This window comes from Bison bison, unplaced genomic scaffold (assembly GCF_000754665.1).
Source record: "Bison bison bison isolate TAMUID 2011002044 unplaced genomic scaffold, Bison_UMD1.0 scf7180017864043, whole genome shotgun sequence".
NCBI classification, from domain to species: Eukaryota; Metazoa; Chordata; class Mammalia; order Artiodactyla; family Bovidae; genus Bison; species Bison bison.
Window position 1 is genome coordinate 8,719,086 of NW_011494615.1, and position 17,710 is coordinate 8,736,795.

Below are 17,710 nucleotides of genomic sequence, written 5' to 3' on the forward strand. Positions count from 1 at the left end.
GTTTTATTTATTTTTTTTTAGAAAAGGGTCATGGTGCCCTCCACTCAGAGTTTCTCTAGAACCAGCTGTTAGTAAAGGCCCCCTTCACTTGTACTTTATTTTGGGGGCTGCATCAAGCAACTCGTGGGATGTTAGTTCCCCGACCAGGGATTGAACCCAGGCCCTCAGCAGTGGTAACGCTGGGTCATAACCACTGGACCGCCAGAGAATTTCCCCTACTTGTACTTTATTTAACCCTCTGTGGCCCTAGAGCCTGGTGAAAAGACAACTGGTGTTATTTCCTGTTGTCTACTGTCTCCCCTTCTCTTTGCTTCTTGAAAGCTAGGAGCCCAGCATTTGGCCACAACTGGAGCTTGTGGGCTAAGCTTCCCCAGTGGCTCAGCAGTAAAGAATTTGCCTGCAGTGCAAGAGATGCAGGAGGCATGGGTTTGATTCCTGGGTTGGAAAGATTCCCTGGAGGAGGGTTTGGCAACCCACTCCAGTACTCTTGCCTGGAGAATCCCATGGACAGAGGAGCCTGGTGGGCTACAGTCCATAGGGTTACAAAGAGTCAGACACAACTGAAGCGACTGAGTGCACACACACACACACACGGAAGAACTAGCCACCACCTGCACCAAGGCATATGCACTGCACAGGTTTTCAGATGGGGCACACTTGTCTGCAGTGACGTGATTTGATTGCTAGACCATTCTACCAGCATTCTGTCATAGGTGCATTGCTGGAAAAATAGTCGTCTTCTCATAGAATAACAAAACTGACCCCCAGATGCACATTTGGTCACATGTGCGCGCACACATACAGTCAGTGTTGTAAAGGTCTGAGGAAAGAAGTGTGTATTAAGTGCTGGGAGGTCGTTGGTAATCACACCTCTTGTGTGCGCTCAGCCATTCAGTCATGTCTGACTTTTTTGCAACCTCATGGACTATATAGCCCACTAGGATCCTCTGTCTATAGAATTTCCTAGGCAAGAAAACTGGAGTGGGTTGGCATTTCTTCCTCCAGGGGATCTTCCTGGCCCAGGGATCAAACCCACATCTCCTGCATTGCAGGTAGATGCTTAACCGCAGAGCCATTGGGGAAACCCATGCCTTTTAACGTATTTATTTAAGGGAAGGCTGAGTACAAAGAAAGGGCCCCTCATTCTTTGTGCTTGACCTGGGGGCTGATAGTGGTGGGTTGGCCTTTGCAAAACCAGACTGAGGGCTTTGATTCCCCAGCTCAGAGGCCAGTGTTTGCTGACTTTCCTCCAGGCTTTTACCAAGGGGTAGGCTTAGCTGCGGTTCCTTTATTATATTTGTACTTTATTTGCTTTTGACTGGAGAAGGCTCTTGGGTAGCAGGGAGATCACACCAGTCAATCCTAAAGGAAATCAGTCCTGAATATTCGTTGGAAGGACTGATGCTGAAGCTCCAATCCTTTGGCCACCTAATGCTAAGAGCCTGACTCATTGGAAAAGACCCTGATGCTGGGAAAGATTGAGGGCAGGAGGAGAGGTGGGTGACAGAGGATGAGATGATTAGATAGTATGACTGACTCGATGGACGTGAATTTGAGCAAACTCTGGGATATAGTGAAGGACAGAGAAGTCTGGTGTGTTGCAATCTGTGAGTTGCTACAATGAGTCGGACATGACTTAGCAACTGAATGATAACTTTTGATCAAGCCGCAAGGCTTGTAGGGTATTAGTTCCCTGACTAGGAATTGAACCCAAGTCCTTAGGTGTGAAAGCTCAGAGTCCTAATTACTGGACCACCAGAGAATTCCCTGAGGTTCCTTTATTATCTGTATACCAGTCGTATCTCAGGATCTATAAAACAATCCCCAAAACTTGTGAAATAAAAATGCCTTTAGTTGAAAGTTTTTGAGTTTGGGGGAACCATGAGAAGAGTCATGTTTTCTTTGGAGATTCATGCAGTGCATGTCCTGAATGTATATGGTCCTTGGTTTAGCTTTGCTGTTTATTGCTTAATAAATTGTCAAAGCAGAAATAATAGCAGCTGAAAAACTTAATGGCATTCCCTCCCCCTACCCCAGGGCTGTCAGGGTTTATACAAATGACACAGCTCCATACAGAACAGTCTAACCAGTTTGCCAGTGGAGACATCATTTTGCCTTTTAGTTGTTATTCTCTAGATTATCAAGCCCCAAACTTTTTTTTTTAGGATAGTTTTAGTAGCAAACATAAAAGTTTTATTATCTGCATGAACTAATCATAAGGGCTAAATTTAGCTTAAAGTTATCCACTACAGCAAATGCAGGATACATTTCCGCTGCTTTCTGGCTGGTCCTTTGTCCATCCCCAAGGATCTGGGCATTGATTTTCCCGTTTCACATCTTGCTACACGTAGAGATGAATCTTGATGTTAATAGATGCACAGCTTTGAGGAATGTTTTTGGGGCAGAGGCTTTGGGTACTGCCACAAACCAGCAATGTTTCTGAGGAAAATGACTCTAGTTTTTGCAAAAATCCTTTTTTCTTTGGAGTTGAGGTTCACCGGGTCTACACTTCCAGATTTCTTTACCTGAAGCTGTGTTTTACTGACAAATGACACTGAGGTTCATTTTTGTAAAAAGTACAGACTTATAGGGGAATCATTCTGTTTTCTGCATAGAAAATGTTTTCAACATTTATGCAGTGTTCTTTTAAAATATGTATGCAGTGAGTTATGCAATTAAATTAATTTGGATTTTATGAGACCCTGTTATGTATCCATAGTCTTAAGAAAATGAGTTTGTATATTTGAGAGATGGGGCTGTAGATGGAAGATTGTGACGATGCCGTTGACTTGTCCTTAGAAGTCTCTTTTGGGGACAATTGAGGGTCTCTGAGGCAGCATTTGGTACCTTGTTCTGTCCAATCATAGTACCCCTTGAGAACACATATTAAAATGATAATTCAGCTGAAAGCTTATTTTGTAAAGGCTGATAGCTCCATAGTACAACTTCAGTAGATAACAGAGGGGCCCTGAAACACTGTTCTCTGATCTTCCTATTAGCCACGTGTGGTGGCAGCATTAAAAACAACCATGTTTGGTCCTCTCTGCTGCTTTTTAAAGAAGTAGAAAATACTTTTGCACAGTAGGTTAAAAACTGGCCAAATTGTTCTTAAGCATTTCAGAATACATTATTAACATGGTTTAAGAGGGAATTTGGGGGTTACTTCTTCAGGGAAGCCTTCCTTAAGCACTTGTCGTAGGGCTATATTAGGTACCCCACTATATAATGAAGCAAGGTGTTTTGTGTGTGTGTGTGTGGGGAGGTTGTCTTTTCATTTTTGGGCTTCCCAAGTGGCTCAGTGGTAAATCCACCTGCCAGTGTAGGAGGCACAAGATAAGCAGGTTTGATTCCTGGGTCAGAAAGATCTCCTGGAGTAGGAAATGGCAACCCACTCCAGTATTCTTGCCTGGAAAATCCCACAGACAGAGGAGCCTGGTGGGCTACAGTCCATGGGTCGAAAAGAGACATGACTGGGTTACTGAGCACTCACACATATCCACTTTTCATTTTGTTTATTGTTTCCTTTACTGTGCAAAACCTTTTGAGTTTAAGTCCCATTTATTTTTGTTTTTATTTCCATCATTCTGGGAGGAAAAAGTTCTTGCTGCGATTTGTATCCGAGAGTGTTCTGCTTACGTTTTCCTCTAGAAGTTTTCTCGTCTCCAGTCTCCATTTAGGTCTTTAATCCATTTTGAGCTTATTTTTGTGTATGGTGTTAAAAGAATGGTCTAATTTCATTTTTTTACATGTAATTGTCCAGTTTTCCCAGCACCATTTGTTGAAGAAACTCTTTCCAACTTTAATGTAGACTTGCCTTCTTTGTCATAGATTATTTGACCATAGATGTGTGGGTTAAGGTATTTTTTTTTTTATTTGGCTGTGCCAGGTCTTAGCTGTGGCATGTGGGGTCTAGTCCCCTGACCTGGGGATTGAATTCGGGGCCCCTGCATTGCGAGCACAGAGTCTTGGCCACTGGACCACCCGGGAAGTCCTAGGTTAAGATGTCTTAACAGGGCATCTTTGCAGCCACTTAGACATGCTCCACCAAAAAGCAAATTCCACTTCTTACCCTCTGCTAATGACAAGAAATCTTACTCATTTTTTTTTCTGCTTGAAATTTCTGAGTTTGGTGTTTATTAGTTGAAAAGAGACATTTAAAAAAATGTGTTAGGGTAATAGAAATGCTACAGTGTGGATGAACCTCAAAAAATGTTAAGCTAAGTAAAATAAGGCAGTCACAAAAAACCACATATGCATGATGCCATTTGTATGGAATGTCTAGAATAGGCAGATCTCTGAGACAGAAAGCAGATTAGCAGTTTCCTAGGGATGGAGAGGGGGTGAGAGGAGAGAAATGGGAAGAGACTGATGATGGGAACAGGATTCTTTGAGGGATCCTGAAAATATTTTAAACCAAGATTATGGTCACAGTTGTACTATTCTGTGCTGCTGCTACTGCTGCTAAGTCGCTTCAGTCGTGTCCGACTCTGTGCGACCCCAGAGACGGCAGCCCACCAGCCTCCCTGGTCCCTGGGATTCTCCAGGCAAGAACACTGGAGTGGGTTGCCATTTCCTTCTCCAATTCATGAAAGTGAAAAGTGAAAGTGAAGTCGCTCAGTTGTGTCCGACTCTTAGCGACCCCATGGACTGCAGCCTACCAGGCTCCTCCATCCATGGGATTCTCCAGGCACGAGTACTGGAGTGGGTTGCCACTATATTTACTATTCTGTAAACATATTAATACTCAAAATCACTCCATACTAAAAACAGGTGAATTTTACATATGTAAATTCTACCTCAGTAAAGCTGTTTAAAAAATCTGTTAGAAATTTAAAAATATCTATTTGTTTATTTAACTGTGTTGGGTCTTAGTTGTGGCATGGGGGATCTAGTTCCCTGAGCAACAATCGAACCCCAGCCCCCTGCATTGGGAGCCTGGAGTCTTAGCCACTGGACCACCTTAGGAATTTTTGTAAAAATGATATAGGTGTACTGATTCAACTCAGTTCAATTGCTCAGTTGTGTCTGACTGTTAGAGGCCCCATGGACTGCAGCACGCCAGGCTTCCGTGTCCATCATCAACTCCCAGAGTAATGTAGTGATTCCTTTTGGAGAAATTGACCTGTATAGATAGGCGCAGTGAATTCCATCCAGGAAAATGAAATTCTGAAAATGCCTTTAAGTTTCTCAATAGAACTGTAGAAAGTTTCTTTAAAAAGAGAGGGGGAGATTTTTGGTTAGGACTTGGTGTCTGCTGTATTTTGGCGTGAGTACAATCTGTGTTTGCTTGCCTTCCTTCATCTCCAGGCCCCAAGCCCTCAGGTGTGTGTAGAAACAGGTTGGATGTGTTTTGGCTCAATTGCTACAAGCCTTTGTTTCTCTGTTTCAGCTGCTGATGCAAAAGAGAAACAGTTCTGGGTGACTCAGCTTCGAGCTTGTGCCAAATACCACATGGAGACAAATTCGAAGGTAAGTAACTGCAGAAATGGGGGGTACCGGGGGCAGGTTGCCCCAGCTAGGATGGCTCCCCTTCAGCCCAGGATCAGCTTCTTTGGGGAGCTGTTTTCCATATCATCTTTAAAGTTCACCACCATTAGGAATTCATACATGTCCCATGACATTTACATTTAAAGCCGAGAGACAAGTGGGAGGATTTGCTTATACAGAGAGTGAGGGGGCAGGCATACACTTGATGGGAGCTGATTCTGGAAAGACACTTGTAGAGCTTTCTGTGTTGTCCGTTTAGGCAGCCGGTCATTGGTCTGCAGAGAACTTGAGCAGGTGGTTTCATGGTGGCAGCAGAGGGGTCTGGTTTACTATTCATGAAGACACGTTGTCTCAGATCCTTAAATAAGATGAGACCCCAGGTTGTTGAGGCGCTTCTGCCTCTAAGTGTGTCTGCATGTTCTCGGGTACTTTGGCATCCCAGTGGGGCTTAGTTTCTCTTCAGGATTCAGTCTGAGATCTTGGGTCAGATGTGCAGGGTATAGGAGGTAGGAGGTAGGAACTCTCACGGATTATTCAGAAGATCTCCTATCATTAAGTACAGAAAATAAGTCAGAGAAAGTAAACCATCTGATACTGCTTATGCGTGCGTGCTGTCGCTTCAGTCGTGTCTGACTCTTTGTGACCCCAGGGACTATAGCCCTCCAGGCTCCTCTGTCCCTGGGATTCTCCAGGCAATAATACTGGAGTGGGTTGCCATGGTGCCCTCCACAGGGTCTTCCCTGACCCAGGGATCAAACCAACATTTCTTAGGTCTCCTGCATTGGCAGGTGGGTTCTTTACCGCTAGTGCCACCTGGGAAGCCGGATATTCCTTATATGTAGAATGTAAGAAATAACACAAATGAATATATGTACAAAACAGAAACAAACGGACTTGGAAGACAAACTTGGGGTTACCAAAGGACAGAGGGGAAGGGATATATTAGAAGTATGGTAAGGAAAACTTATTGACTAGTAAAATAAAATGGGAAATAAAAAGTAAAAAAAACAGAAGTATGGGATTAAGAGATATCAGATCAGATCAGATCAGTCGCTCAGTCGTGTCCGACTCTTTGCGACCCCATGAATCGCAGCACGCCAGGCCTCCCTGTCCATCACCAACTCCCAGAGTTCACTCAGACTCATGTCCATCGAGTCAGTGATGCCATCCAGCCATCTCATCCTCTGTCATCCCCTTCTCCTCTTGCCCCCAATCCCTCCCAGCATCAGAGTCTTTTCCAATGAGTCAACTCTTCGCCTGAGGTGGCCAAAGTACTAGAGTTTCAGCTTTAGCATCATTCCTTCCAAAGAAATCCCAGGGCTGATCTCCTTCAGAATGGACTGGTTGGATCTCCTTGTAGTCCAAGGGACTCTCAAGAGTATAAACATACACATAAAGCAGATGAGCAACAAGGATTTACTGTGTAGCACAGGGAATTCAGTGTCTTGTCATAACCTAAATGGAATATAATCTGAAAAAAAAGTCACTTTGCTGTACACCTGAAATGAACACAATATTGTAAATCAACTATATTTCAATTAAAATGTATAAAAAATAATTGCCCGATGAATTTATTCAGGGCAGGAAATATTTGTTAAAATTACTATTCAAAGGGCTACCCCTTTGATATCATTAGTTCAAGCTTAGTTACGATATTCAGTTGCAGTCTTTTTCTGTATTCCATGCTTCTGATAGGAAGACCCATGCTTAAAACGTCTTAGGATTCCGTTGCCTGTAACCTGTCTGCTCGTGGAAATGTCTTGTGTAGGTATACCTCTCTGTTCTGCCTCCAAATACAACCTGAAATGATTTCTTCATTTTTTTCTTTCTTCTTAACTTGCTTACTACAATTGCATTCACTGTAATGCCTTTAGACGTGCCCCCACTGGCGTCTGGGTAACCATAAGGAGGGCCTCTTCTCTTTTAAAAAATGTATTTTATTGAAGGATAGTTGATTTACAATGTGGTGTTAATTTCTGCTCTGCAGCAAAGTGATTCAATTATATATGCATTCTTTTTCATATTCTTTCCCATTCTGGTTTATCACAGGATATTGAATATAGTTCCCTGTGCTATACTGTAGGACAGTTTTCGTTTAGCCATCCTATATATAATAGTTCTCATCTGCTAATCTCAAACTCCCCGTCCTTCCCTCTCCCACTCCCTACCCCTTGGCAACCGCAAGGGCAGTCTCTTATGTCAGTGAGTCTGTTTCTGTTCGGTAGATAAATGCATTTATGTCATATTTTACGTTCTACCTCTGTGATAACATATGGTATTTGTCTTTGTCCGCCTTACTTCACTTAGTATGATCTCTGGTTCCACCCATGCTGCTGCCAATGGCATCGTTCCATTCTTTTTTATGACTGAGTCATATTCCTGTGTGTGTGTGTGCGTGAATGCGCACACACACGTATTCTTCATCCATTTATCTGTTTACGGACACTTGCGTTGCTTCCGTATCTTGGCTGTTGTGAATAGTACTGCTGTGAACACTGGGGTGCATGTGTCTTTTTGAATTATGGTTTTGTCTGGATATATGGTAGAGCCCCACTTTTAAAGCTTTTCTCCCTCTGGCCTCCTTTATTCTCTGGCAATCACAGTAGGCGTTCTGGGCATGTCATCAATATTTTATAAATACCTAGGCAGGGCAGTATAAAGTTATTTTCTTTTTCTGTGTATTGTTTTACTTTCTGTAAAATAGAACACAAGGGGATAAGATACAAAGGATGTGCCTTTACCTGTTGCTCATTGGGGGTGACTGTTCTTTGGTGAATCAGTCTAGTAAATTTAGGTGTGTGTTAGTATGTGTGTGTCTGGATCTGTAGCTCTCAGATGTTAAAAACCTCAGATGTTTTTTATACAAATGGATCCCGTCATGCACACTGTTCTACATTTTGTTCTTTTCATTTACTAACATATCTTGGAGACTTTCCCCTGCTGGATATCTGCATCTACCACACTCTTGTTAGGATGGCAAGATGCTGTTGTGAGGGGTGGATGTCAGAGCTTTAAGCCCATCACTGATGGATGCTTAATTTGATTGTGGGTGTTGTACATGAAGCTGTAATAAACATCTTTGGACACTCATCTTCTAGTGCCTCTAGGGTGTGTGTCTATGAATTTATATCAGTGGAAGTACTGGGTCATGGAGAATATGTCTCCTAAATGTTCATAGTCATTGCTAAATTGTCTTCTTCAAAAGTTGTCCTGATTTGCACTTCCATCCGTTCTGTGTGTAAGGACGTTTATTCCCCCTTTCACTAACCGTAGCTCTCACGAACACTGAGTTTTTGGTAGTCTCACAGATAAAAAAATGGACCCTTGTGATTTTCATTTTCACTTCTAAAATCATGACTGGAGCTTGAGTGTATTTTCAGGTGTTTACTGGCCACTTGTGTTTCTTTTATGTAAATTGCCTATTTATATCCTTCCCCCATTTTTCTGTTGAATTTGTCTTTTCTTCTTGATTTGCAGTAGCTGTATGTGTGTTAAGTCTATTTGTCCTTTGCTTGTCATTTGTACTAGGTATTTTCCCCTAGTAGGTAATTTGTATTTTGACTTTGAATATATTCTTTTGCTATGTAGAACATTTTTGTAGTCAAGTTTACAAACATTTGCATTTTGGGGTTTTGGATTTGCATTGTGTTTTGAAAGAGCTTCTCTGTTCCAAAATTAAGAAAACATTCTTCAGTTTTCTCCCAGTGAATTTATAGTTTAATTATCATGTGTAAACAATGGATTCATTTGGAATTTATTCTGGGTGTAAGAATTGAGGTGGGAAAACCAGTTTTAAGTGTATTGATGTTTTGAGAGATCACTGCAGACCCAGTGTTAGTAGAAATAGGAGAAGCTGAAGATTTTCTGAAGGAGTAGCTTTAAGAATCTGGATTGATCTGTTAACTTAAAACCCAAATAAATAATAAATTAGAAGTTAGGGCCTGTAGGATTCCTGACTTGAGAACTGGAGAGAAGATAAGCCATCACTGCTCATTTAGAGCATAGCAACTGGGATCAATTAGGGAAGAATCATTTTTAAATTGTGAACAGACCTTGTAATGCAGCAGAAGTATGATCAAGTCCAAGTCTGCTCAAGCAGAAGTAGTGAAAATTAAGTTAGGCTTGAAGTGAATATCAACTTGATAACCAGTTCACTGAAGGATGGCTATTGAATTTGTGCTGTGCTTGCTGGGAACGCAAGTTAAGCCTTCCCTTCCCTGGGTTCCTCTCATCCTCTCTGAGAACACTCTCCATACAGCTGCTTGGAATTTTACCTTTAAAAACAAATACTGTGGGACTTCCCTGGTGGTCCAGTGGGTGAGACTTTGCCTTCCAGTGTAGGGGGTGTGGGTTTGATCCCTGGTTCAGGAAGCTAAGATCCCACATGCCAGGGACATAGAACATAAAAAAGAAACCAGAGCATAAAACAGAAGCAGTATTGTAACAAACTCAATAAAGGCTTTAAAAATGGTCTACATGAGCTTTTCCGCCCGCTCCCCCCTCCCCCCGAGCGCCGCTCTGGCCGCACTGCGCTCGCCCTGAGCTCCGGGCTCCTGCTAAGCCAGCGCCGCTGTCGCCTCCCTCCAGTCGCCATCATGATCATCTACCGGGACCTCATTAGCCATGACGAGATGTTCTCCGACATCTACAAGATCCGGGAGGTCGCGGACGGGCTGTGTCTGGAGGTGGAGGGGAAGATGGTCAGTAGGACAGAGGGTAACATCGATGACTCGCTCATTGGTGGAAATGCCTCCGCTGAAGGCCCCGAGGGCGAAGGTACCGAAAGCACAGTAATCACTGGTGTCGATATTGTCATGAACCATCACTTGCAGGAAACCAGCTTCACAAAAGAAGCCTACAAGAAGTACATCAAAGATTACATGAAGTCAATCAAAGGGAAACTTGAAGAACAGAGACCAGAAAGAGTAAAACCTTTTATGACAGGGGCTGCAGAACAAATCAAGCACATCCTTGCTAATTTCAAAAACTATCAGTTCTTTATTGGTGAAAACATGAATCCAGATGGCATGGTTGCTCTGCTGGACTACCGTGAGGATGGTGTAACCCCATATATGATTTTCTTTAAGGATGGTTTAGAGATGGAAAAATGTTAACAAAGTTGGCAGTTACTTTGGATCAATCACCTGTCGTCATAACTGGCTGGCCACTGCTTTTCATCCACACAACACCAGGACTTAGACAGATGGGACTGATGTCATCTCGAGCTCTTCATTTGTTTTGAACGTTGATTTATTTGGAGCGGAGGCATTGTTTTTGAGAAAACGTGTCATGTAGGTTGTCTAAAAATAAAACGCATTTAAACTCATTGGAAAAAAAAAAAAAATAAAAATGGTCTACATGAAAAGAAAACCCACTTAAAAACACTTCACCTGATATCATATATTAATGCATATATATGGGATCTAGAAAAATGGTTTAGATAATCTCATTTGCAAAGCAGAAACAGGGACATAACATAGAGGACAAGAGGACAAAGGTGTGGACACCAAGGGGTGGGAGGAAGTGGGAGAGTGGGATTGACATATATACATTACTGATACTATGTATAAAACAGATAACTAATGAGAACCTAGTGCACAGCACAGGGAACGCTACTCAGTGCTCTGTGGTGACCTACATGGGAAGGAAATCCAAAAACAGAGGGGATATATGTATATGTGAGGCCGATTCACTTTGCTGTAGAGCAGAAAGTAACATAACATTGTAAAGCAACTATACTCTAATAAAAATTTTTAAAAGCTTTTTTGATTTAGAATCAACTGTTGCCTAGAACAAATGTTTAGGCAGATGAAGTGGGGTTAACATTCAGACTCAACCTGGTGAGAGTGTCGAGAGAAATCGGATTTATTTGGGACTGCACAGGGCTTTAAGGATGACCAATCCAGCCCTAGGCGCTTGGACAAGCTCCTCAGGGACAGCAGGTATGTTTCTGATGCATTTCGGGGTGTGTACCTGCTTTCCCATAGGCTGTGTTTTTTTTCAGAATGTCACACGGAGAACTTAGGGTCCTTCAAAATCAACAGAAGCAGATATTGGAGAATGTGGCGTGTTAGAGGAACTTATGAATAATACAGATTCCAGGTTACTTTGCCCTGTGTGGGAAGTGGGGTGATGAGACAATAGCCAAGCCATTGAAAAGTGTTTAAAGGAAATTCAGATTTTGAAGGTTGTAGTTTTACTAGCTTTCATTCTGGCCAGGTAAAGGAATTTTCAGAGGCTCAACTTGGTGGAAACTTAAGGTATTTTTTAATACTTCTTTGGCTTTTCTCATCCAGACATGGAAGGTGTATTTGCTTGTGAGGGTGACCCATAGACTAAGTTCATGAGTCTCCTCTGATGCTAACTGGACGTTAGTACCAGGGGCGCTGGTGGTAAAGAACCTGCCAATACAGGAGACTCAAGGGATACGGGTTCGATCCCTGGGTTGAGAAGATCGTCTGGAAAAGGGAATGGCAACATACTGTAGTATTCTTGTCTGGAGAATCCCCTGAGCAGAAGAGCCTGGCAGGCTACAGTCCATAGGCTTGCAAAGAATCGGACGTGACTGAACCGACTGAGCACACACACCAGCTCCCTTACCTTTCGGCTCCGAAAGGATGAACACTTGACAGGAGGTGATGGTTCTCGCTGCCTCTGGAGTCGAATCTCCAACCACCCCCACCACAGGGAGAGAGAGGGGGTGTGGGGTTCAAACTCTGGGGGTGCCCAGGGCTCCCTTTATGCTCAGCTGCCTCCTTTCTGACCAGCGCCCCCATCCCTACCAGAAACATACTCCTGTTACAAGTTCAGCGCTGACAGCTTGTGAAAGCATCTTTCCCCCTGTACTGGAAGTAGCATTTTTAAAAAAATTTGTGAATGTTTCCTATACATAATGCCAAACATTCAGAAGATAGGAAAGTATAAGGAAGGAAAAAAAATCACCCCCAATCCCAGCCGCAGACCTAATCTCTGATGATACTGTGTGGGTGAGTATCCTTCCAGACCCTTTTCTCTGCAGGGACATAGACAGGTCGTGTGGCTCCATGTGTGGGGCCGTCCTTCCAGTCTTTTCCACACATGCCTTGCACACAAAGCACACGCTTCTGCCCGTGAGGCGCCCACCTCTCCTGGGGAGGGGCTCTGAGACCAGGCTTCGTCCACGGGTCTGTCCTCTGTGTTTGGGCTGGTTTGTCTTTACAGTGACTCTGCAAGGTCGTGATCTTGACCTGGGTCTCAGAGCATTTCCAGGTTCTTCCTTTTATCGTCCTGTTGTCATCCTTTGTTTTCCTGCTGTTGTTTAGATCCAGATGGAAATGAGGAAACAAGGGAAGTCTTTTTTTTTTTAATATTTGCAGAGTATGTATCTTTTTTATTAATTTGGCTGCGTTGAGTCTTTGTTGTGACACTTGGGAGGTTTGTTGCGTCCTGTGGGATCTTTCGTGGAGTTGTGTGGACTCCAGAGTTGCGTGGGCTCAGGAGTTGCGGTGCACAGGCTTAGTTGCCCGCATGGCACGTGGGATCTTAAGTTTCCCAACCAGGGATCGAGCCTGCATCCTCTGCATTAGACGGCGGATTCCTTTTATTTTTTTAAAGATTTGTTTATTTTGGGCTGTGCTGGGTCTTTGTTGCTGCATGAGTTTTCTTAGTAACGGCGAGCATCTGCTCTCTAGGTGGGGTGCTTGGGCTCCTCACTGCAGTGGCTTCTCTCGTTGCAGAGCACTGGTTCAATTGTTGTGGCACATGGGCTTAGCTGTTCCATGGCATGTGGAATCTTCCCGGACTAGAAATCAGGCCCATATCTCCTGCCTTGGCAAGTGGAATCTTAACCACTGAGCCACCAGTGAAGGCCCAAAAAGGGAAATCTTGCCTGAGATGGATCCATCTAAAAAATATGGAAAATGTAACTTAAAAAATCTATGGGGATATTAAGTAGGGAAAAGTAGATATTTAGGGGCATTTGAAGTAGTTCATAATATTGTATTTGAAGCCCTTTCTTTGGGTCACAAGGCCCAGTTCTGGCTCCATCCTCGCATTACTATTTATGGCTCCAGTGATCTGGTTCCCAGGCTGCCTTCCACGAGCAGATCCCAGCCAACACATCCACTCAGGAATGCAGTAGGTCCTAGGAAATTTTATCTGGTAGCATTTGAAGACACTGTGGTTAGATCAGATAGGTATATGGTTAGGCCTCCTCATCCTTGCTAGAGAATTCTAAATTAAAACACAAATTTTGGGGTAGAGGATTATGCTGATTTAGAAATGGAGGAATGTGATTGTCTAATATAGGATTTTAAATTCATTATAAATCTTGGGAGGTCTTGAATGAGCTGGAAAGCTGCTGAGTTTCAGGGAGTGTTTATATACACATTCATGGTGGAAGCTGCCCGATTCACAAGTATCTTTCTTTTTCCTTTGTTTTTTTTTTTTTCCTTCCCCCGGAATGATCGTTGATGTACAATTCATGTGAGACTTCTTGGTTTAAGAGCACCATCTCCTCCATGGGAGGGGGAGTGGCTGAGGTCTGGTGACCCCAGGATTGGGCAGGACTTCTCTTCTCTCCTGGAAGCTAGTGTCCAGTGAGGACCTGCCCATCTTACATAACCCCCCGGTGATAGTGGGCACTGGTGGTACAATTCCTGACTCTCACCCTTGCTTTTGTCAGGACATCTGGTCTACCTCCCCTCTCTCAGTGATGCAGGGCTTCCATCAGGGCAAGATGGGAGGGTTACTGGACAGGAGAAAGGCTGAAGAATGATGGGATGGCAGGCTGGCTCACACTGGTCACCTCCATGTCCCCCTCTGGCTCAGGAAAGCATGCTCTGTGAATACCTTCTATTCTAAAAGCACAGGAGTAGGTGGGCTGGTGACCTCGCCCCTGGCAGCCATGTTTCCAGATGCAGGGAATCCCGTTGCGGGGGGCTTTTGGAGATTTTATCTGGGGAGGTGTGGGGGATGTGTGGACTATTTCTGGGGGAGGCTTATCTGTTCTGGGGAGGTGTGGGTGGGTAATTGGATCGGACTGTGTGAATTCCACAGCCTTGGGTGAAGTATGAGGAGGAGATGTGAAGCTGCTATTTAATAGGTTCTCCCAGGAAACCTGGTTTCTGCTGACGAATGACTGCAACTCTCCCGACTGTCTGCTGCCCTGGGGTGTGAGCCAGAGGGCTTGGGGAGGTGCTTAGCTGTCTTGGCTGGGGACCCCACTACAGGAAGCACCTGCTGCCTGAACTAGACCAGCGGCATCTGTAGACTCTGAGACCACGTGCTTGTGAGGGACTTAAGATGTCATCCGGTCCTGGCCCCACCTTATCCCGCCATCTGCACAGAAACAAACACCAGAATATTTATGGTAATCATGAAGACTTGTGAGCTGGTCCTCTCAAAACAGCCCCCAGTTCTGTTCACCTAGAGGGACCACTGCTACTGGCTCATTAAGAGAATGCCAAGAGGTGGGGGAGTAATATGACAAAGGACATCAAACTCTTCTCTTTTATGAGTAAACAAATTTGAGATCCCTCTGAACTGTTTGAACAGCTCAAAAGTAATAGAATGATTAAAAAGTGGGAAAGGAACCCAAACTCCTTCTGTTCCCCATGTCTAAAGAGTGGCTGTAAGGAATAGGACAAGCGTGCGTGTGTGCATTGGAGAAGGCAATGGCACCCCACTCCAGTACTCTTGCCTGGAAAATCCCATGGACGGAGGAGCCTGGTAGGCTGCAGTCCATGGAGTCTCGAAGAGTCGTACACGACTGAGCGACTTCACTTTCACTTTTCACTTTCATGCAGTGGAGAAGGAAATGGCAACCCACTCCAGTGTTCTTGCCTGGAGAATCCCAGGGACGGGGGAGCCTGGTGGGCTGCCGTCTATGGGGTCGCACAGAGTCGGACACGACTGAAACGACTTAGCAGCAGCAGCGTGTGTGTGTGCTCAGACAAGACATAGGTCCTAAATCTGTGCGGTCCAGTTTGGAGGCCTCAGGCCAGGTGAGGCTGTTTAAATGGAAATGACTTGAAATTAAATCTGAAATCCAGTTTCTCAGTCTCGGCCACTTTGCAGGGGCTCAGGAACCACGCTTGGCTGATGGCTGCAGTACCATACAGCACAAGGACAGAATGTTTTCCATCATCACAGAAGGTTCTGTAGGGCAGAGCTGATGAAGCTCCAGTTACGGCTTTATGGTTTCCAAGGAGGAGCTTACCAGTGTCCAGTATAATCTGTTCTTGTGCTGTAGACAGTGTTTTGTTTTCTTTAAATCTGAAAATGTTGATTGGCACTCCCCAACCCCTCTGTCCTTCCTTTAGGGTTTCTCCTGCACCCTCCTGGTCGGGAGTTCTCGTCTACCCCCCGGCCTTGGCACTGAACATCCTATTCACTCTCAGTTCTCCCATGGCCTTGTCTGTGCAACAGGGACCCTAACCTTGTGTGAAGGCAGGAACTGGTGTTCTCAAGTGCTCAGATTCCTCTCCATACTCTCTGCACTCCAGCTGTTCACCAGGAAAACTAGTTTTAGGTGTTTTTTCTAACTTTTATTTGCCTTTATCTTTTTGCAGAATTTATTCCCAGGCTGTAAGTTTTTGCTTCTTCAGTTTCTCCTGGAATATCCTTTTTCTTCTGTACAACCTCCTCTCCTCGTTTAGGGCCAGTTTGCTCTTTTTCAGTCAGGATCATCTCAGTGTGACCAGGAGAGCTCATGTATGGGTTGATCGGACTGTCAGCTCTGAAAGTCCTGCGCCCCATCTTGGGGGCTTTGTTCACCTGGCTGTGCTCGTTGTTCAGGGGATCTACATCTAGACCCTAAAGTTCAGCATTACTGTCTGTGTTTTTTTTTTTTTTTTCCGACTGAGCCCTGTGGCATGTTGCATGTTCCCTGACGAGGGATTAAACGCACACACCCTGCATTGGAAAGGTGGAGTCTTAACCACTGGACCACCAGGGAAGTCCTACTCTGCGTTTTTGAACATGTGCAGTAAAAATTCAGCACTTGTGTGGGGCCATCCACCCTGCATCCAGTCCGCTGTTGGACTTGGGCACACCTACCAGCTCTTTCACTGGATCAACAGAGTGGGATCCATCACTTCTGTAAATTTAGGGACATCCTTCACATACTTGGTGGCTTTTTGAACATGCGTATCCTTTACTGCCTGGGTAACTTCACAAGTGTTCTTAAACCGAGCATGAAGGTCTTGATTTGCATGGTTTTGTGGGGTTTTTCTGGGTCAGGTGAATAGCAAGCCGTTTTCAGTGGTTACCTCGAGGCTGTGTACTGGGAAAGCTAGTCTGCACTTTTGCGAGGCACAGAGGAGCAAGGGCAGGGTGCCCGTGGGGCTGCCCACTGGGGCGCACGACCTTTACTGCCCCCTTGTCCTAAGATGCAGTCCAGAGCAGCCCCTCCCAGGCCAGGTCTGCTTTCTCCCCCCACCGACAGGCACATGCTCTTTCAGACTCTCACCCCTGCCCCCCACACCTGGGCACACCCCATCCTTCCTGCTTCTGTGCATCTGCTGTGCTAGGAACCGCCTCTGCCTCTCCTTCCTGGGTGAATAACCATGTGGTCGTCAGGTTCAGAGTTCTCTGATGCCCTCGTGACCTGCCTGCTCAGAGTGGATCTGCTTTCCCAGTGCTCCTGTGTGTACCAGGACACACCTGTATGACCGTGCTTCTCACGGTAAGGGTGTGTGTGTGCACGTGAGCACACCCACACACATCAGCTGTGTCCTTAACACCTAGGACTGTGGGGAAATCAGGGCTGCCGCCTCCGTATCTACCACTGTCACGACAAGTCGCAATGGAGATAAAGCACTTAGTGCTTTTGAAGCTCTTAATAATCATGTCGGCTCTGCTTCCTCTTCCTCACTCCTCCTGGCATGTGTGTGAGTCACAGGAGTGTTAGTAGGGTAGTGGTGCTGGATTTGGGTTTCCTAAATTATATTCAAGTTATCATAGTCTAACTTTTCTTGAATATTACAGTATTTTATATTAAGTATTTGAGGATTCTTTTTTTAAGAATACAGTTGTTTTACAATGTCGTGTGTGTTTCTGCTGTACAAGGAGGTGAATCAGCTATATGCATCCATATATCCCCTCCCTCCTGAGTCTCCTTCCCACCCATCCCGCCATCCCACCCCTTGAGGCCATCTGAGCATGGAGCTGAGTTCCCTGTGCTATTCAGCAGCTTCCCACTAGCTATCTATTTCACACATGGTAGTGGAAGGTTTTTTTTTTT

General features: G+C 44.6%; 2 protein-coding genes across 2 annotated transcripts in view; both read left to right on the forward strand.

Annotated features, from left to right (window-relative positions):
* OSBPL10 (oxysterol binding protein-like 10) overlaps nucleotides 1-17,710 on the forward strand; it is a 344,792-nt gene that overhangs the window by 102,975 nt on the left and 224,107 nt on the right. The window contains exon 3 of the mRNA XM_010835557.1: nucleotides 5,390-5,469. Coding sequence (XP_010833859.1) covers nucleotides 5,390-5,469 — 80 coding nt within the window. The remainder of the gene's footprint in view (nucleotides 1-5,389; nucleotides 5,470-17,710) is intronic.
* LOC104985402 (translationally-controlled tumor protein) lies at nucleotides 9,974-10,831 on the forward strand. The gene has a single exon (XM_010835556.1). It carries the CDS (start codon nucleotides 10,083-10,085, stop codon nucleotides 10,599-10,601), a length of 519 nt encoding a protein of 172 aa, XP_010833858.1. The 5' UTR covers nucleotides 9,974-10,082; the 3' UTR covers nucleotides 10,602-10,831.